Source organism: Amphiura filiformis, chromosome 13 (assembly GCF_039555335.1).
Source record: "Amphiura filiformis chromosome 13, Afil_fr2py, whole genome shotgun sequence".
NCBI lineage: Eukaryota > Metazoa > Echinodermata > Ophiuroidea > Amphilepidida > Amphiuridae > Amphiura > Amphiura filiformis.
In genome coordinates this window covers 38,928,589-38,951,373 of record NC_092640.1, presented here as the reverse complement: position 1 = coordinate 38,951,373, position 22,785 = coordinate 38,928,589, and the positions used below count along the sequence as shown (strand labels likewise).

At 39.2% G+C, this 22,785-nt stretch overlaps 1 protein-coding gene across 1 annotated transcript; it reads left to right on the top strand.

Moving 5' to 3' along the window:
* LOC140168319 (sorting and assembly machinery component 50 homolog A-like) lies at positions 1–22,778 on the top strand. Its single transcript, XM_072191682.1, has 13 exons — positions 1–114; positions 1,602–1,673; positions 5,179–5,368; positions 6,774–6,880; positions 8,895–9,028; positions 10,046–10,113; positions 10,991–11,026; positions 11,953–12,065; positions 14,515–14,673; positions 16,880–17,018; positions 18,122–18,268; positions 20,486–20,630; positions 21,673–22,778. Exons 1-13 carry the CDS (start codon positions 94–96, stop codon positions 21,716–21,718), a joined length of 1,377 nt encoding a protein of 458 aa, XP_072047783.1. The 5' UTR covers positions 1–93; the 3' UTR covers positions 21,719–22,778.
* The last annotated feature ends 7 nt before the right edge of the window (positions 22,779–22,785 follow it).

The following is a 22,785-nucleotide window of genomic DNA, read 5'->3' as shown; positions in this document are numbered from 1 at the left end:
AATTGCTATGGCAGCTTACAGTGGGTGAGAATTTGGCGAGACCGATCTCCTGTTTCAACATTATAACCAGGCTATTAGAAACGGTTTGAGACAATGGGAACCGTGTATGCAAAGGTATGATTTATTATTACTTAATAAAAATAAACAAGTATGGATAAGCTGGACACAGAAACCCCGAAATCTTGAGTGAGTTGAGGCGCTTTCAATTTCATAATCATTTGTAAGCTTCCTTCCTTCAACATGATTGTTCAAGCTTCAGGTTTAAAGCTTAAAAAATGTTACGTTTAAGTTCAACATGCCTTAAAACTCAAAGCCTGCAAAATATAAAGGAAAAGTTGCCAAAGATGCAATGATAGGCATGTTCATAAAATTTTGAAATTTAATAAATTCATCCAAAATTGCTTTCATTAAAAAGAGAATCATTTAACTTAAAAAATGAGGGGTCAATCATGTATGTAGGCCTATAATTGGCAATGTTATGAGAAAAAGTATGCTCGCCTGAATGTCCCAAAATGGGCCAAAAAGTGTGTCCCAGCATTATCAATGGCTTCCTATGTCATAACATGTGTGTATGTATTTTATGGCTAAATTTTTGAGCATGAAGGGCCATTTTACAAAACTTTTCATAAATGTTTCATGAAATGTGGCTTTCATTACTTGATAGTATCAAATATTATTCAAATGCAGATTTTAAAAATCATGCTACATTGGAGTTTTGAGGTCAAAATCCAAATTTTCTTCATTTTCCTATTGGATTACACAGTTAAGACAGGATCTTGGTGCACAAGTAAGCTTAATGAAGCCCGCCCTCACATGTTCAAAATGTGATCATGTCTAGCAATGACATATATATGGAAGTGAGAGTATGATGTCACATATATTAAAAACTTAACTTTGTTAGTTTAAGTTGTTAGTTGTTTGTTTGAATGCATTTTACGTACACCTACATATAATACCCAGGGGCGGATTTAGGGGGGGGCGCAGCCGGCGCGCGCCCCCTCTATTTTTTGACTAGCGAAGGACGCCGGTAACTTAACAATACAAAAATTGTAAGAAATTTAAAAAAGGAACAAATTCGCCATGAACAGCAAACAATGGGCCAAAACCGTTGAGTTTTCGAGGGTAACCCCTTTAACACATTTTTTCGTAAATCGACCAAAAGGCGCCCCTTTATCAAAAATTCCTGGATCCGACCCTGATACCTTTTGGACTCGAGCAAGATTGTACAACGAGAATCCATTTACGGGAATCCATGGATTAAGCGGGCCCCTGGACCCCCGGCCGCAACAGGCGAGAGCTCCGCTCGCTCCGCTCGCTTCGCTCGCTCCGCTTCGCAATTTCATTGCCTTAGGTTTTTTTTTTCAAAAAGCACCAATCACACCCCTGGTTTTGTTTAAGTCTCATCTTCACGTGAGGAATGGTAGGAAGCGGTATTTATGAGAAATGTGGTATTTTACCCTGGACCAGATAGGCTCAGGAGTCTCAGACCTCGGAGCCTCGGACAGTGGAAATCGTAGTGACGGAGGTGTGAGTACCTCGGGCTACTACTGAATATGATTATAATTTTGTTTTATCAATTTACTTTTGAAATTAATAAACAGGAGAGAAGAGGAGGTCCACAAATGGAGGAAGAGGAAGGAACTGTCTCAAGAACTTTCAGTGGCAACATTAAAGTAAGATTAACTAAGAAAACAATATGTGTGTATGTGGGGGGGGGGGTCATTTGTAAGATGTGTGAAACAGGGCTACATTATTTATGTTGAACATCCCAATGAACTGGGGATACCTCTGCAGATCCCTAGTTTTCTTACAATGTATGCTAATTGGGCTTGCTTACTTGCTTTCGAATTGTTTAGTCGACTCTGCTGATGGCTCTCCACACAAATATGTTCTGCATGCATTTCCTAATTTCTTGCCTTTCTAGCCCAGTATCCTCAATTAGTTGCTTGATGTAGTCCTTATCTATGCCCGTGCAACAGGGCATAGATATTGTATTTGTTGTGTTTAGTTTTCTCCTTCGTCTTAGCCTTCTTCTCCTTCTCCGTAAGACCACTTTTTTGCACTCCTCTAGCTCAAGAACTAAAGTAGCCTCGGGCCCATACTTAATATAATGATGGCCCATGACCCCTAAAAATTTCCTAGGGTACCCTCGACCCCATAGGTCAAAGGTCATGGGCTACAGGGGGCAATATGTGTAACATTTCAAACAGCTCTAGCCCAAGAACTATATAGCGCCATCAGGGTTCATACTTAGTATAATGATGACCCATGGCCCCTAAATGTAACCTATGGTAGCCACGACCCCAGAGGTCAAAGGTCATAGGCTACAGGGAGCAATATGTGTAAACTTTTAAAACCTGTGTTTGCTATGATAAAGGTCTGAATCGTATGTCAAGGAAACTCATCACTAGACAAAAACTACCAGAAATATAAGGGAATGTGTAGGCATTTTGATTTTGGTTCCTTGGACCACCTCAAAAGGTTGTCATGATAGGACAAGGGGTGTGGTTCTTTAAGACGTGGGGTATTAGAGAGAGTGTGGTCCAGGCTGGTGGTGTTTTAGAGAGAGCGAGGGTCTGATGGGGTATAAGAGAGAGTGAAGGCTTGGTAGGGTATTAGAAAGAGTGTGTGCTAGTCCGGTGGTGTTTTAGAGGTGCTCACCAAGTTTTCATTTGTGAATAGGGGAAGGGGGTTAGGTGTGGTCACGGGCATAGATATTCGTGTTTGGTAAAACACATTACTGTGGCATCCAGTTCGTAGTTGTCCTCTTGATCTTTTGCCATACATAACCCCTAGAGGGCACAATTAGGCATTAGTTAGACATGGGGGGGGGTGAGATACCATATTGCATAGTACAGAATCAGACAATATCCATCTGATTCCATACTATCTTACTGGGGATATACACACATTATTTTTTTCCAGCAAAGTGGGGCTATATCCACAATTCCACATGTGCATAGCAACATAGCATAGTCGCATTTGAAATGAATTTGGCTCTCCGTGGCATGTGAGCAAATACAGCCCTCGAATTAAGGATCTGAAGGGGCACGGCAACTTTTTTAAGGCAAGTTGATAATTGCCTTGGATTTTCACTGAAAAGGCCAGGCAGCACTGCAGTTTGTAATACAAATGTATTTCAAGAGGGCATCATGGCAACTGTTGAAAATTTGAGAAGGGCACCAAGGCAATTTCTCAAAAGTGAAGAAAACAAACACACACAAACAGAGATAGATGATTTTATAATGAAGGGGCAGGGCTGGGGCACCAACGGCAACTTCATAAAGAGGGCACGGCAAGTGACTGTCTTGGGTAAAGGACATATTTTGAGGACATCACGGCAAAATGCCATGGGTGCCGTGGGTTAATTCGAGGGCTGAGCAAATATGATTGAAAATCCTTGACCTATGCCCTTGCATGTTTGTATTTGGCATCAGTGTTCCTACTAAGACTATGTGGTGTGTGATTGGTCCAGTGCTTCCAAGCATTGGCACAAGACATCCAAAGAAGAAAAAGAAAAAACATTGTAATTGAAGACTGAGTTAAAAAGTCATGTGTGCATCTGACATCAGGGCAAAGGCGCGACGTGATTGGTTACTGACCAGTAAGGCATTTTTGGTCTGGTTGACAGGACGTAATACACAAACTAGTCTTTTTAATTTGGTCTTAAATTATAATGAGTTTTCCCAAAAGGGGCCACAAGCTAGGGCCATGGACTTTTGCCTATTAACAAAAACATCCTTTGAAGAAATAGTGTAACATCAAACCCAAGTTGAGACCACAGAATTAAAACCAGAGAACCTGAACTCCCTATACCACTACGTACAGTAGTGCTATCAGCTAACAGGGGAAAATTGGGGTATTCTGGCCCTTGACTGAACCATGTCCAAGTCTGTAAGCTTAATAGCGATTGTGTGCACTGCAGGTCGCATCAAGTGAGTCTCTCAAAAGCGTTGAGTATGCGGTGTCGCACTCACCTGACAATGATTGCCTCAAGTACATCCCCAGTGAAACTGTATAGTCTGTATATGCCCAATTTTTGCTCCATGCGGGTATCAAGATGACCGTTGAGTCCAGATTCTCTGGTTTTAATTCTGTGGTTAAAGGGGGGGTAACCCTATTGGTTTTGGATATATATTGTCTTTAAAATTACATAATAATATCAAATATCGCCCCCTTTATGCTGCTTACGAGAGCATTTTCAACGTAAATGTGAATAAATAGCCAAATTTGCAATCCAATACCTTGGTATACGTGAATTGCATTCTGGGCAGGCAAGCAACAACAACAATTCCCGTTAGTATGACGTACAATGCCCGGCCCGTATTGAACGGAAAATATGTGTTTTTTTCGTACCGTTTCAGAAAAAAAGGAAACAAAATATATTTCCCCTTGCAATATGTACATTGCAAATGAATATAAAAAAGTTTGGGTTAAAAATGGAGAGAAAAAAACCCTTCCGATACCGGGTTTTGAACCGGGTACCTCTCGGGTAAAAACAAACGCGCTAACTAATTGAGCTAAATAGCCCACTACGGCAAGCGTGGAAGTTTTATAATTAAATACGGCGCACAGTCTCCTCAGCAGTTAGTGTGGTTCGCTTTTTCACAGAATGTGTATGTGTGAAACCAAAGTAGCTGTTGAGGAGACTGATGATCGTTCAGAATTCCCTACCCAGAAATCCGGAGTAATTTTTAGTATTTACAAACTGGTAGCCTGTAAAAACCGCTGTGTTTCATGATTTCTCCGGAAATACATCGACTTGGGCGTCAAATTTCAGGATAGTAATGAGAAAAATAGTATCTATTATGTGATACCAAAACCTCATCAACAATGAAAAAAATCGGGGGATGATGCTGTCGATCGGGTTACGGACCTTTAAGACACATTCTTCTGTTCTCCTTAAAAATAAGAAATTCATTGTACTTTGTACATGTACTTTGTACTTTCAGTGTGCCCTTGCACTTAGGGCCCATACCTATTACCATTGTGCAGCCTTCCCCAGCTAAGCTACAGCTTACTGCAGGTACAATGCTCTTATTGAATGAGGGATTCCCTAGCCAAGTTGGGGAAAGCTGTGCACTGGTATTTATGCATGGCCCTTTAGACCGAAAGTCAAACAATATTTGTAACTTTTCAAGTGATCAATATTTATTCTATTAATCTTTATCCGAGCAGGCCAAAGTTCAGCGCATTCACATCGATGGTCTCGCCCGTACCAAGGATGACATAGTTATAGCGCAAGTACAGGATGTATTTAAGGCTGGGACATTCAAGGAGGTGATAGAGAAGAGTGGTAATGCTAAGCTGAAGCTAGAAAGACTTGGGATATTCACTGGAGTTGGAGTGTTTATTGACACTAGCAAAGGTAACAAGTTTAGTTTGTTATTCATAAAATTAATTTAATACCGTAATCTGATTTTTTGTTATACCTTTATCTACCTGAGGCTGTTATACCTTTAATTATCTACCTGCTTCACTTATAAAATTAGACTCGTTAAAACTATTCAACTGGACTCACGGTTTTGAGAGGCAACGGTTTCACACCTTATCCTAGGTGCATCTTTAGGCCATCTGTTGGTCTGTCAGCAATTGGTCACTGACCAGTGGCGAGATGGTGTTGCCAGAGGTTGTAGATTTAGAGCCAAACTTCTTGGGCGCTCCCTGTCTAAGATCACAACGTCCTTGTTGTCGAAGGTGTGATTTGTGGTGTCCAAATGCGTATATACTGCAGAATCCCCATAACTGGTGCTGGCACGTCTGTGCTGGTACATACGCTTAGCCAAGGTCTGTTTTGTTTCACCAATGTACAAGTCCTGGCAATTGTTGACCTTGCATTCAATAGCATAGACAATATTCCTCTGGCAACACCATCTCGCCACTGATCAGTGACCAATTGCCGACAGACCAACAGACGGCCTGAAGATGCACCTAGGATAAGGTGTGAAACCGTTGCCTCTCAAAACCGTGAGTCCAGTTGAATAGTTTTAATGAGTCTAATTTTATATTTGATTATACCTGGATGAATGACAACCTTCACAAACGTGCCTGCTTCACTGTCCACCACTGATTATAAAGCAAAAAAAAACATGTTTGTTCCTGTAGCAGGTCTTAAAAGTCAAATGCGAAATGCGTTTTTTTATTTTTTTTAATCCATGCCTTGAAATGAAACCCTTTTTAATGTGAATTGGAATGGGAATTTACAGTGGGTCTCTCCGAACCAAAAAAAAAATCATATTTCTTCATATTCAAGATTGTTTATGATCCCCTGTTAACCTGCAGATTAAAAAAGTATTAATAATTTTTATAAAAAAATGTGTGATGTTTTATCCAGTAGTTTTTCACTACGCTCATTTGTGTAGTATGTAAATGTTTTCTTCAGTAGTGTTTTATATTATCTTTTGCGATTTTTCAGGGTTTTTTTTTTGTTGTTGTTTTTTCTCCTTTGTAAGTAAAAAAATTCTAATGCGCAAAATAAGCAGTCAAAAACAAAATGCGTGCACGCTACAGAATACAATTTTTTTTTGCCTAATCAAAGAGAGAACTAGTTTGCCACTGATTATAATCAAGGACAGAATTAGAAAGACATGATCTGTCAATCAAACTCGGGCACGGTCTGTTTACGAGCGTCATAATCCCCCCGCTCAATTATTAATTAGAAAAGACATTATGAATAATATAATCATCGAGATAAAAAATATTTTTTATCTCAATGGTATAATGTGTGACAATATAAACTGTTTACCAAATATCAAATGTGTGCTTTTGTCCAGGTGAGCAAGATGATCCGGATGGTTTTGACATAACATTTAATGTGAAGGAATCTCGCCGTATAACTGGCAGTACACATGCACAAGTAGGAAATAATGAGGGAAATTTGGTAAGTAGCCGTAACAAAAGCAGGTTGATAAGGCAAAAAAAAAAAGGTTTGTCTCAAAGCTCAGCGTGCATTTGTAAAATCGTGAGATTTGGAAAAAAAGAAATGCGGAATTTTTTTATAGTTTTTTTAGTTTTTCCAGAAAAATTCGGCGAAATTCAGATTTTTTTCTCCAAATACCATGAAAACAGTCAGGAATAAAAAAAAAAAAAATTGCATTTCGCATTTGTTTTCAAACCACTTGTGAGCTTTGAGACAAACCATTATTTTTTTTTGGCCTAACATAATATAAAACATGGATTTTTATAATGGCAGCATTTTAGTGCGCAGAGAGTAGTGATCACTTTGCCCTAAGATACCCCATAAATAAGCATAGGGAAAATGCGTGATTTTTTAGAGTAAAATGCGTGTGCCAGTGTTTGAAAACGCGCAATTTGCACATTTTTTACCAAAATGCATGATTTTTCTCCACTAAAAAGTTCAAATATAAGCAATATTAAATTTTTTTTACTTTTTTCTTTTATAATTTCTTGCAATTTTTTGCGACGGCCTATTTTCTATACTTTTTTTGTCATGGATTGTGTTGCAGATCATTATTTATGGATTCTTTGATTTTAGTGAAAACTTCAGGTTTTTTGGAAAATGAGTTCTTGAAAAATGGTTATTTTGGAAAAATCTGAAAATTCGCGGTCCGACCTAAAATGCACGATTATACTCAAAATGCATACGTTTCGGCGATTTTGCGCATCGGGCATTAACTGCATTTTCTCTGTCCTTACCCATAAACCAATCAGCATCATTCTGTTCAAATGCTGCTCTGTACAGGCACAATCAATCAATCAATCAATTCTGGAAATCCCGCCTCTTATTTCAGGCGCACCACTGCATGCTCAGCAGTGTAAATCTATCTATATCACCATTTCACAACATTACATGAACACAACTAATCTACTACCATTATACTGTACACACAACTACTAACTGCCCTGGGACCTAGGGAGGGTGCAGGTAACAAGCCCGGGGATGATCCCCCTACTCTTTTCGATAAGGCCTGCAACTTTTTACGTGCTCAGGTTTGAATCGCCTGACACACGGAACCGCCATTTTATGTGACCCTTCGAACCACGAGGCACCGGGCACCCACTGTGTAGAATGAGCGAGGAGAAATACCACAATTATATTCTACTAGACTTAAAGGGAATATGATTGTGAAATTTCTGACCTATTGGAACTATTTAGAGTGAGCAACAAGGATCGGGCAGGATGGGGTTTCGAACCACGGCCCCCTCGCTCAACTCTCCCTAATGGTCCAGCGCCTTAGACCACTAGGCCACCTCGCCCTCAAACAGTATCCAATTCAGCCTGAATCCAGGATAATCTACACAGCCAGGGTTAGCTTCCCAACTCATACAAACTGTGATGATCAGCATTAAATTTGTTGTCAGAAGAATTTCAAGCTGGGCTTGCTGATATTTTCATCGCAGTTTGCTCCCCTTTTAGAACTGATATATTATTATTTGTGTCATTTGAACTATGTCACATGATCATACTTAAAATGTACAGGAGTCATTAAAGCCATAATGAACAATTTCAATCAAATTCCTTCAAATTTTAATTTTGTTATTCTTTACTCTGAAATGCTGAAATAATAATATCAGTAGTAACTATCAAGAAAAATTTCTGACCATTTTGCCGAAATAACAAGTGAAACTGAAAGAAGCCCCACTGGCTATATTTTGTCAGTTTAACATGGATTTTTGTGAGGGACTTAATGTCTGAATACAACTTTATGTCAAAACTGCTCTGTTGACATACATACACACACAACAAATTTGGCCGATTTCATTTCGATGTAAGTTGGGACATGGTGTAAAGATTACAAATATGCTCAAAATCAGGTTTGAGAAAAAAATCAACCAATTTTATATTATAAGATCGTAGAGGTTAAATTTAACCTCTAAATCTTCCTTTGATTGTATCCAACTGCTAATACATTAAATGGGTTTTTTTTTTGCAGATCGTCGGTGTGCGTATGCCCAATATCTTTGGGCGTGTGGAGACATTAGCTACTGAGTACACACATGGAAGCAAACATACTACAGGCTACAATGTCACCTTCACCAAACCATTCTCAAAGAATCTGGATAAAAGGTAATTTGGCTGTTCCATTTGAAATCTACATTCCCCTGTGGAAGATTTTGGAAATATCTTCCACAGGGGAATATAATTCAAATGGAATAACACGATAGGCAGCTCCATTTGAATTTCATACACCCTCTGAGAAAGATGCAACCTGAAACTTCTACAGAGGGAAGGTGAGTTTCAAATAGAGCTGCTTAATGTGGGAATTCCATTTGAAATTTGTACTCCCCCTGTGGAAGATATTTTCATAAATCGTTCACAGGGGTAGTGTGGATTTTAAGTGGAAGCCCCTTCAAAGGTCTGGCATAATCGTCAGTGAAGTCATGTGCCTGCATCTATGCAGCAGCGCTCAAAATAGACAAGGGGCTAAGGGTGATTTCCCTCGAAAATGCAAAAATAGCCCTCATGAATTATGCTGGTTGTCCCTTTACAATGACTGCAACTTCTTCTTCTTCTTGCGTATGTCAGGAAGAAACAAAATATAAAAGCCAAAACATTAAATTTCAAGCCCATGTACGCATCAACCAGTCCCTGGTGGCTTCATCGACTTCAATCAGGCCGGAGATACCATTCGGTGGTCTATGGAGATGACAGGATGAGATGATGTGGTCGGCTGTTTGTTCCTCACTACCACACTCGCATGCTGGGCTTTCCTTTAAGCCCCATTGGAACAGGTTGGCATTGAAGTCCAACTCCACTTCTCAGGCGGTTTAATTTTGTCCAAGCAGACCTGGGTAGATTGAAGCCTGGGATGGTGTCTGTTGGGTCTGTGACAAAGCGCTGGAGTGGTGAGGAAGTCTGAAGCCATTGGTCTTTCCATGCCTTAGCTGTCCAGTCCTTGGCTGTCTGGTTAGGCTGTGTATGTTGTAGACTGCAACTGAAGTTGTGTTTATAAAAGGTACACCAAGAAATGTAAAGTAAAGGAAGATGTAGGCCCAGATAAGTTTTCAGAGGTACAAGACCAATTTGCACACATTCTGTAAAACCATATAACACAATATATTGGTGTACATTGCATTCCTCTAGGTTTATTGTTAGCGGTTTCAAGTCCTCCGCCGAGTATTTGCCAAGTTCCTACAGGGATACAGAGAGAGAGGGTCGTCACTGATTATGCGGTAAGAATACACGTTATGTGATGTGACTTTGCAATATCCTCATCTAGGTCTGTGAAGTGACTGCATACATGGAATCAACATGAACATGCTTTGTTCTGTTGCCATCTTGTGTGCTGATCTATATGAGGAGATTGCAGTGTGATCAACCAAGAGGGGCAAATCCACTACCCCTACATTGTACCCCTGTGGAAGATTTTGGAAATGTCTCCCACAGGGGGAGTATGAATTTCAAACAGATTTAGTATATTAAGGGGTGGGGTATGAGCGTTTGGACAGTATTTATTTTGGGACATTAGAGCACATCAGACATATCAAATTGCATTCTGAATACGAAGAATGTCCTTCTGATATCAAATAATTTTGATTTTTGAAATTAGCTATGTAATACACATTTTATGGCAAATGATTAAAAATTGATTCTCAATACGAAGAATGTCCTTCTGATATCAAATAATTTTGATTTTTTGAAATTTGCAATGTAATCGGGTTTTGATTGAGCAAACTTCAATCAAAACCAAAATTATCATTGGCGTAATAAGCCCTGGGTTTTTGTTGAAAAGGGTTTCATTGTCCTGTAGATCAATAAAAGGTGGAGCCATGCGTGTTGTGACATCAGGCCGACACCCGTTGTGCATCCATGCCTTGTGTCGAGTCGTGTGCCAGTAGCAATCACAGGCAGCGGTTCTGGGGGTGTGGCTGTTTTCTCAGAAATTATTGCCGGGAAAATTCATAAGCTGTTTTGATACCATCCGAAGAGGTCAGGAAAATTTTAAAACCCACCCACCACTCCCTTTATGAAAAATATGATATTAAATGGCATTGTTTCTTTTGCTTTTTACCATTTTGTCCAATATATGAATAAAAATGGAGATAAATTGCTGCATTTGGGCAAGTCATTGGGAATGTTTTCACATACTTAATATTTAATGTCAATTCCAAATTAGGCTGTTTGGAAATTGAATTGGGTTGTCCTAATTCCGGAAATGAGTAATGATTAGGTCCAAGCCAAATTATGCTGTTTAGGATTTGAAGTGGGTCGTCTCACTTCAGGACCGTAAATGGCATCAGATGATATAGCTGTCTGATTGCGTAAAAAGGGTATCAGATGATATTGCTGTCTGATACATATATGATTTCAATGATTGATATATATTGCTTTTAAAGAATAAGCCAGATGATATAGCTGTCTGAGGCGCTAATGAATTTGAATTTATATCTATTTAAAATCTCAGATGATATAGCTGTCTGAAGTGATATTAAAAGTATGAAGATAATATAGACAGTTGATTTCCTGTCAACTGTGTATACTCTCAGATAATACAGCCGTCTGAGGTGATGATATTAAATGAGTAATTGTTAGGTCCTAGCCAAATTATGCTGTTTGGAGAATGGGACAGGTATCAGTCTATCAGATGTTGTAGCTGTCTGATACATCTGAAGTAATATACATGTAAGAACCTCAGATGATATAGCTGTCTGAGGTGATATGTGATATTAAATTAAGTATAAAGAACACAGTTGACACTTGATCAACTGTGTAAATGAAAGGAAATAAAAGATTCGGATGGTAAAGATCCAGCTCCGGCAATAGTTGTGTTTGGTCTACTTATTGCGTCCATAGGACAATACACATTTTATGGCAAATGATTAAAAATTGATATTTTTGATATTTAACAGTACTCGAAGTAAACTTTATAAATCTGATGATTTATACTTAAAGTGTATGTTAAAGTGAAATTATCCAAAGTCATAAACCATGTAACCATAATCATTGCTCTTATTATATTCCACTTTTCCTGTAGTTTGGCGGTATTCTAGGGAAACATAGTGTGAGATGGGAAGGTGTATGGAGGGAGCTTGCCTGTATGACAAGAACAGCTTCATTTGATGTCAGAGAGCAATGTGGGCATTCATTGAAATCATCAGTGAAGGTAAGAGAAGAGTGATAAATTGTGGGATAGGCTTTTACGACGGTTCGCCGTCGGACAAGTTTAGTTGTTGGATGAGTGATATTTGGAATACAGTGGCAGTTTAAGTTGGGGGTGGGGGATGAGAGAGCTGTGTATTTTGATCATAACAGTGTTGCTTGATACCAGAGAGTGGTTATCACTTCATTGATATTATTGATGAAGGTCAATGAATCTGTACTGAACCTTAGTGAAAAGAGGGCGAATAGAACATCCACTACAGTATAAAGCAAGAATATTTTCAATGTCAGGGTGTATTTGGGATTGTTCAAAACCACAATAGAGGTAGTCATTGTGGCGTCAACGCTGCCATCTTGTGGAGTGCGAGTGCCTTGTTGCTAAAATCACCGGCGTGGACGCTTGACTGAAGAGGGGCGTCACGCGCTGCGCCTCCCGCGTAATCGGGGCGCAATGTCTAACGCATAACCGTGCAGAACGGCAGTACCCACAAGATGGCGGATCCCCCGGAAAAGGCTGACGGCCTCTATTGATAGTAAATGAGTAAAACCATAAGGGAATGTATATGGAGAGAGCTTAGCCGTATCGCATGAACAGCTTTGTTAGAGGTTAGAGAGCAGTGTGAGCATTCTTTGAATTCATTATCGTTGAAAGTAAGTTAGCGAAGTTTTGTAAAAAAAAGATCCATGGCCACTACTGGCCGAATTATTGGTTTCTAAGAACCATTTTGATTGGTTACAAAGATGACTATATCATGTATCGAGCCAATCAGAGATATGGTAAAAATAGTCAGTAGGGCTGAAGGGGGATTAAACTGAAAATTGTTAAGGGCTGGGGTATGAACGTTTGGACAGTATTTATTTTGGGACATTAGAGCACATCAGACATATCGAATTGCATTCTGAATACGAAGAATGTCATTCTGATATCAAATAATTTTGAATTTTGAAATTCGCAATTTAATACACATTTTATGGCAAATCATTAAAATTGATATTTTTGATATTTAACAGTACTTGAAGTAAACTTTATAAATCTGATGTAGGTGGGTTGAAAAGCCGACAATCAATTGAAAATTTTGACCTTTCAAATTGAAGATATGGATTTTTTTCCCAAAACACAAAAAAAAATAGGTCTTTTGGGGGAAAAATCCATATCTTCAATATGAAAGGTCAAAATTTTCAATTGACCGTCGACTTTTCCTCCCTACTACATACACTTTAAGAATATATCATTAGATTTATATAATTTACTTCGAGGACTGTTATATATCAAAAATTCGAAAAATATCAAATTTTTATAATTTGTCATAAAATTTGTATTTTATTGTGATTTTCAAAAAATGAAAATTATTTGATATCAGAAAGACATGCTTCGTATTTAGAATACAATTCGATAGGTCTGAGGTGCTCTCATGTGCCACAAAAATTACTTTCGAAACGCAATAAACGCTCATTTTAGATCCCTTAAGAGATCTTAAAAGGTCTGTATTGATAGGTTACCCAGATGATTTCATCATGTAATTAACCAATCAGGGGCACTGTAAGAAAAACAGCAGTGCCCAATGGGATGACAAGTTGTATGAAGATGAGAGTTCCCCAGTACGAATGAGGAGAACAGCTTTATCTTGATTATATGACAAAGTTATAAATCTGGTCCCTCATTGTGCTATTACAGTTGAAATCCATACACCCGCTATGAAAGATGTGACCTTTATCTCTCACACAGGGGGTGTAGAATTTAAATGGAGTCTCCCATTCAGGTAACCCCATTTGAAATTCACTGTAGAAGATTAAGGTCATGTCTTCCATAGGGGATGTATGGAATACAACTGGAATAGCCCATTTACTTTGTGTATCTTACAACAAATACTGTAAAAACTCAATAGTTAGCATATGTGCTTACTATCCAATGCTTTTAAAACATGCAAACATGAAGAGCCCCATCCACAAAAGTGTAAAGAGTTTTGAGTAAATTGATACACATAGTTACACGAACAAGTAAACCTGCAAATGTGCGTCTCAACCCCATTAGCTCAGTTGGTAAAGCGCCGGACTTTTTATGTTTTATGTTTTCAAAAGCGCTCGATAGTAAGCACATAATGTGCTGCTATCAAGCAAAATGAGTCTTGATGTCGATCAAAATCAAGTCAGTTTTCAAATTCAGTATATGAGCCATTCTCAGAGCTTTATTTTGTTGAAAACACCATCATAATTAGACTTACAGTTCCAGAGATATGGCCATTTTAATGTTGCTCAGAACAATAAAATACAAATGAAGTTGAATACTATTATTGATTATATCTCAAAATCAATATTCCCAACATCCGATTCATTTTACTTGATCACTACACATATGCTAACTATCAAGTTTTTATGGTATGGCCCCATCACTTTTTTTTTCATCATAAAGTTCAGTGAATCAATCTCTAATTTTCTGTCTTCTTCCCTCTCAGCACATCTTCACCCGGGACACAAGGAATGAAACCATTTTGCCGGTCAAAGGTTACCTCGTCAAACTAACACAGGAAGCAGCGGGCTACACAGGGGGTGATGTAAACTTCTTGAAGTCTGAAGCTGAGTTGCAACTAAATAAGTCACTATTCTGGGATTGGGTGAGTTTACATGCCACATTGTTAGAGTGAGTCTGACACTTTTAGGTTGCCTGATTTCAAGCACTGAGACAAAAAGACAGCATAATCAGTTTGTCTCTCCTTCAATGCACTTTGGAATCTGTCTGATCTATTATTATAGTATGGTCGGGTTCTCGGGTAGAGAAATAACTAGAAAATAAGAGTCTCACACACAATTTGTATATTTGTTCTGGTATTATGATGCCCGGGGTACTCAGTACAAATGACCATACTGAGGGGGACGTGCATAAATATTTTCAGCCTTTTGGTATATCAATGATGACCCCTTTTTCAAAGCCTATTTTGGTATATGAATGGGTCCTTTTTTCAAAATTTTCTCAATTTTTTCAGAAAATAGCCCAATTTTTTCTTAATCTAGCCAAAATTGTCAAAATTTTCCCAAAATTTTGGAAAAATTTGTAAAAACTAAGACAATTTAGGTTAAATTCGGCCGAAAATTTTGACTTTTGGTGTATCAATGGGACCAAATTTCTTCTTGAAAAATTGGTATATAGAGTCCACTTCCAAAATCTCAGCGACACGTCCCTACCAAAACCAAACTTGAGTACCCCGGGTTATATTATGCTTGGTATGTAAAAAAGGTGTGGTTCTGTGGTGGGTTAAACCTTGAATGAATCTCAACTCTGGTCCATGCTCCTTTTATAGATTTTCAGGCTCTGCTGGGGGCCCGCCAAAATGAGTCATCCTGCAGATGGCGCAAAATGATGGGACTCTGCCATCCCGTTAAATAGTTGGGTTTGAGCTAGAGAACATATGTGTCCATCCATTATCAAAACGATGCACTTGTCGGCTGCTACATGTGTCTCATTTCACATAATAGCTAGAAATAAATACCAGACTCATCTCAAGTGGAGGTCACTTCAAATCATCCCCAAGTCATGGTTATGGAATGTTCTCTGAATTCATAAATCATGTGACTTTGGGATGATTTGAAATGACCTCCACTTGAGATGAGTCTGGTATTTATTCCTAGCTATTATGCAAAAAGAGACACATGTAGCAGCCGACAAGTGCATCGTTTTGATATGGATGTACACATATATGATAGAATTTTGATAGATACCAAAATGTAGGATGGTTTTGACAAACAAAATGTGGGATCTCATCAGTACTTATCATTCGAAGTTGCTTCATGCTGGAAAGGCAAATCAGATTCATACTCGGACATTAGAATTGTTTCGGAGTGCTTACATAGTCGGAGAACCAAATTCTTCTCAAAGATCACCCACCATACACGTAACAACAGCTACACCACAGAGAAAGAACTTTAAAATATAAAAAAACATGATATAAACATATTAGCCTTAACACCTAAAAATCTTACAAGGAAAACCACTGCGCATATATGTGACGCGATCAAGCAAAATCAGTCGGAACTCGGCAATATTGATTCTGAGATATAGCCAAACAAAGGATCTATTCCCCTTTGTTTCCTTTTGTTTTGGAAACTCATCAATTGCTCATATCTTTGGAACTGGTTGTTCAATTTCAATGGGGTTTTCTTCAAAATCCAGCTTTGTAAATGCTTTTTACTATCCTATAAGAAACTGAAAATTTAATATTTCCGAGTTCCGACTGATTTTGCTTGATCGCATCACATATGCATTCCACGTGATGGCATTGCGCAATCACCCTAAGTCATTTATGGGCACCAAGTCACTCTGGCCGGGCAAACGTGGCATAAGGGGTCCCGGGGTCAATTCCCGGGGGTGCCGAGTAATCTTTCTTCATCTTCTCTCCTTTTTTGTTCCTTCTCTGCCTTCCGATAGCAAAAAAGCATGTTCCTTGTTAGGGTTAATTAAGACAAATTTTCCATTATAAGGCCTATATAATAGTCCTAACACCTAAAAATCTTACAAGGAAAACCACTGCGCATGCATGCATTCCACATGATGGCATTGCGCAATCACCCTAAGTCATTTATGGGCACCAAGTCGCTGGCCGGGCAAGTGACTCCCCTGTGGCATGAGGTCGGTGATTGTGTGCGTGGCACCCGAGGGGTCCCGGGGTCAATTCCCAGGGTGCCAAGTGAAATCTTTCTTCATCTTCTCTCCTTTTTCGTTCCTTCTCTGCCTTCCGATAGCAAAAAAGCATGTTCCTTGTTAGGGTGAATCCATTCATGAATGACAATTGTAAGATTACTTTTGTTATTATTGATTTTTGACAGGTCCTATCTGTATGCCTGCAAGGTGGAGTCATGAAATCCATGAAGGAGAGCCCAACATTGATTCAGGATCGTTTTTTCCTTGGTGGACCTACATCAGTCAGAGGGTTTAATCTCAGAGGCCTAGGACCATACTCACAAGGTAGTACCATTTAATTAAATGGGATACAATTGGTATGGCTCAAAGCTGTAGCCCTCATTTCTATTTCTGCCCTCATATGGACTATTTCAGTTGAAATCCATACACCCCTTTGGAATGACCCTAATCTCCCAAGCAAGGAGTATGAATTTCAATACGCGGATTTAGGGTTTCTCTACCGGTGTATTGCATAACAAAGAATATAAAAACCTCCGAACTGTATCTATTGTTATGCAAAGCGCTTATTGCATTGTGGGAAGGAATTTCGGCACAAATTGACTTCCGGTAGAGAAACCCTAAATCCGCGTATTAGGGTTACCTGAATGGGTGACTCCATTTGAAATCTGCATCTGTTTGTGTGGGAGATTAAGGTCATGTTTTACAGAAGGGGTGTATGGATTTCAACTGGAATAGCCCTGTCTCTGTGAACTTGGCAAGTCATTTGTAGTCTTTTGTAGTCTTGCATCTATATGACATTCACATACTAGTATAGTTGTAGGCTGTTTATCAATTAAAATCAGTGTAACATGTTTAGGAGAGCGATTTTAACTAGCATATTTTTTAAATCTACTCAGATAGACCCTTTACTATTATTTGTGATAGCAAACTATGCATTCTTGAAATGACCATGATGAAATATCATTAATGCTAATGCATAGGCGGCACCACCATGTCTGCAATACCACCAGGCCCATGCATAAAAAAAACCACAGTGATTTATAGTGCGCTACGTACAGGCACAACGCCTAGACGTTGATCCACAAGCCTCAGCACACTTTCCAGGTTGTCGCTGACCACTACGGCCTCGCATCATTCCCTAAACCATTAAACATCAATTCAGGGACTTTGCTGCTTCAAGAGCGCACACCCTAGACATTCCACAAATAACCTTCGCAACCAGGATCAGCTCTCCGAGTTTCGTACGGGTTACAATGAGACAATTAGCAGGAAGTTCCTTGTCCAGGGGAATTTTTCCACGAGAGCGTACTATAGGTACCACCAGGGTTCGAACCTGCAACCTCTCGCACCATAGTCGAATGCCTTATCGATTGAGCTAACTTGACTGCTTACATGATCTTACCTTACATGATTTTGTCTTATTTCAGGAGATTCTCTTGGTGGTGAGGCATACTGTGCTTTTGGTATACATCTATACACACCTTTACCATTTAGACCTGGTCGTGGAGGGTTTGGCGACCTATTTCGTACACACTTCTTTATCAACGCTGGTAACTTAAGCAATCTGAATTTAGGTGAGTGTTCTAGTTTAAACAACAACAATTTTGTTGTGCTCTCTGAACCAACCAGACCAAAGATGGCAAAATTGAACAATTGATCATGTATATTGTACATATACAGTGGAAACTCGTTAATACGAGATCGCTTAATGCGAGAAACCGCTTACTACGAACAGAAACTTGTGGTCCCGATTTTCCCCTATTATTTACTGTACAAAATAAAAACTGTTTAATACGAGGTAAATAACACGAAATCCGCATAATACGAGCACCTTCTGTCAGTCAAAGCTTTTGTTTTCTATTATTTTTATGATGGATAAAACGAGCTAATTTCCCAAGGTAAATTTATGATGCAAATCATGTGAGAAGTTGACAAAATACTCGCTCGAGACATCACTTTAGCGGAAAATGAGGATTCCCTTTCCTATTTTTAGATGTTATAAAATCAAGTCATGACGAAATTTTGCCATATAAGGCTAATTATTGCTGACGACATATCAGACTAGCCAATCGCAAACGCGGAAGTCCGCCCTTGGATCGAAAGTGGGAAACCCTTCAAGGCATGTTTACTAACTGCTGGAAGTAGGGGAAATCCCGATATCGCCGTATAATTGTTTTATTTGTTTACGATAATCAGCTTGAGAAAATCATCCGAATTTCATCAGAAAGCTGTGAGAAAAATGCCTCTTACCGAAAATCAAAAACAATTATTAGCCTATCATACCGATTGAGGGAATTTCAAACTGTGACATTGCTCGGAGGCTGCAAATCTAGTATAAAATAATGAAAGGCGGCTATGCAGACTCGACCAGTGAAGTTTTGCTTGTACAGCCCACTGAGCCGACTTTAGGCTTAAACACATGCAGTCTTCCGACACATATTTTGTACCTGACTTTTAAAATCGAACTTCGCTTAATACAAGCTAAACATGCCAACCCCGGCGATCTCGTATTAACGAGTTTCTACTGTACATGAAAAATTCTACTGAAGTACCGTATTGTTTGTAATAAACGCCCCGGGGCGTTGCATTTTTCCAAAAGGGGGGCGTTTATTGGAAATGAATTGTCAGTGAAAAAATCTTTAAAATCGTGTTCAATTTCCCGATGGTGCTCCTATTAAAAGGAGGGATTCACACTATACAAGATGGCGGCGCCCACGGAAAATTATATTTTCGTGGGGAATACAAGAAAATTACACCTGTAAGTGCATGGAATTAGTGAAATTCTACCATAATTAGGTAATGAAATGGATGGGAGTTGAGTCATAATAGGTTTTGTCCATTCAATTTAGCGATCTTGGCTGACATGACTGATGCAAGTTTTAAGCTTACCTACACGATATGTCATGGAAATGTTCGCATTTTTGTCAATTTTTCACAGAAAAATTGGAGGGGGGCGTTTATTAGAGGGGGAGCGTTTATTACAAACAATACGGTATGTGTATAGACCCTATGCAATATGACATCACTCATGACAGATAGGTGTCCTCATTTAAATAAAATTATGTCCCCCAGGAGGCATCCAGGTGGAATTCCCTATGATAATGTACAATAAATGAATGGTTGTGAAATGGAGCTGGAGACCTGTCCCTCTGGCATCTTTAGAACTGTCCGCCAAAATGGTTGCCATTTCAAATTTTGGCCCCCACACATGTGTACATGTGGGGCGTATATTATTATCCAAATGGTTGGCCTGGTTGTTTGTTTCTTTGTTTGTTTGGCTGTCCGGGCGGAAGCAAATTCATTAATCCACTGTGCAACTCCAACCCAATAACCGATCAACATCATTATTATCTTTTCAGGGTTATTAGGAGTTAAGAAAGCCTAATAATGATAATATTGGATGGCTTATTTCGCATGATACCATAACATATCGGATTAAGTCATACAAATATCGAACTTCGCCGTTGGCTCGTCCGATATTTTTATGACTCATCCGATCAGTTATTCCGTTCCAGTTGGTTTATTGCATAGGGTCTATAAATGAGATTTTGGGTACTTATTATATCAGTGGTATTTTGTTGTGACAATTGGGACAGGATTTGATTGCTAAAGTGTTTGGGGATTGCAAATGATAGTGCTGGGGGGTTGAGGGTAAAAAGCCCCGGAACCTCTTAGATTAAACAGTTTTCGTGGATGGAAAATTTCCCAGAGAAGTAAGTGTACCCTCTTCATAAATAAGTAGGGTGTATTCACCCGACTGACATTTGCATTTATTTATTTTATTTTCACAGCTGAGAACAATATGCAAGACCATTTCAATCAACTCCGTGAAACTCTTCGCTGGAGCTATGGTGCTGGTATTGTGCTGAGACTCGGTAGATTTGCAAGATTTGAAATAAATTACTGTATACCCCAAACTGCCTTGGCTACTGATAGGTAAGCGTTGATGTAGAAAACAGAGCTTGATCTTAATTACTGTATACTGTTACCCCGCCTGCTACGATAATTGCCCAAGTCATTTTTTGTAGTTTTCAGAAAAAGTACAAAATATGGTCCAAGCATGTATAGACGAATCCAATTTCACACATTCCTACTCCTCAATGGCAGCCATAGCCGCGACAGGGACCCAGCTATCTCACCTAAAATGTGAGATGATGCGGCCTTGAAGGGTATTATAAACTGCAGTCTATCACCCGTGTTACACATAGACAAAAGAATGATGACAGTTTACAACACAAAAGTGGGTTTAATCCCCCCAATTGGGCACTCACAACACCTGTTTGGTGCATGCGGTGAACCAAATATGGCCGACCAAATCCTGACCATGACTTGGCTCGTTGGATTCATCTTTATAAACAATTTATATACCAATCTTTCGACATACACAGATGATAATGAGATGGGAGGGCGAGTTAGCGCAGCGGTAATTCCCTCGCTTTGCACCACTGAGGTCCCGGGTTCAAGCCCGGTAGCGGCCCAAGGACTCATGTGCACTTGGTTTATCCCGATTCCATGCTCGCTCTCGCAGGTTTTCTCCGGGATCTCCGGTTTCCTCCTGTTTCGCAAAAATCGGTGATTAGTTGTTTGGTTATCAAAAACTTCCTTCACCCAATGGAATTTGGGGAGCTGCACAGATAATTGGTGGATGTTACAATCTAAATGCGGATAGGTGTGCGCCGTTCGGCAGCAACCTAGTTGATGCGATCTGATTGTGATGATTCACCATTGCAGCGAAATTACAGCGCTTTGAGTCCTCAAAGATCTGGAGAAAGGCGCTTTATAAATCCAAAATTTATTTTATTTATTTATTTATAATGAGACAAAATATTTTAATCCGGGTCATTCCAGATCTGTTATTTCCTTTGTTGTACTTTTGTTCAAAGCTACACTAACATGTAATTTTATTTTTTTAGTTTATAAAATGCCGTATTGCAGCATAATTTATTCAAATTTTTATCTCTCCCTCTCTCTGTTACAGTGTGAATGCAGGAATACAATTTGGTGTTGGAGTGAACTTCTTGTGAGAACTTTGAACCATGATGTGGAGTGATACATGTGTGGACTGCATGACAGACAACCCAGCAAACCCGTCCACAGGTTGCCCAAAATGACCAGTACCCATCCATGTTTACCTTATAGCTTGCAGTTTAACTGGATCATCAATATGACTAGAATAAGTTAATGACAGAGTCTTATCCTATACTAACATTGCCACTCTTTCAGGTTGAAACAGACATTGAGTGTTAAATCTTGGACGGACATATTGGGATATCTTTGAAAATGTTGTGATATATACTTGTACTGATCATTTTGAGGCACCTGGTAGCAAATACTTTTATTATTACTGGAGTCTACTGATGTTAAAACTCAATGAACATCAATCTACTGCTGTGCAGATTAACATGTAAAGGAAAAAGATGTAGGATGCTGATGTTTTGATCAGCCTGTATGTGCAGTCTTGGTTGGTTCGAGCACTGAAGGCAAGCTTCTAGTCATAGAGTACTATGTGCTGTGCAGAATTGAATACAGCTTGTACATACAGATGCAGCAGGGTTCACTCAACATGATGTGTAATGTCTTAATCCTACACTACCAAATGACTACCAAATTCCTATTGCTGCTGATCCCAGGGGAACACTGCTGCCCAGCTACTTTGTAGCTACAGTGCAGAACCATACCAGTACCAGCATGTGCATTATGATTCTGATGTGTGTACTGTAGGGTACCCACACAGGTACTCAGCAATGAAGTAGCTGCACAGCAGTTTACCAGCAGAGGACAGCAGCAATACTTATAAAAACATGGTAGTGTAGCATAGCACAGCCATTTAAAATCAGACCGGTTAAGTACTTGGGCAGAAATGTACTCATTTTAACCATAGACATTTCAGCATTGTGAATATGTGCTGGTAAACAACCTGTCTCAAAATGCTTGGGCCTCTTCAGTTGAAAATGGCTAAAGACTTTCCTGTACTAATATTCATTTCAAGTTGACCCACTGAGGTTCAGTCTTTCCAATAGATGTTGGAAACGCATGGGTGCCAAATTATTTGGTACAGGTTGTATGTTATCTGTATCAAGTGCAAGTTCAT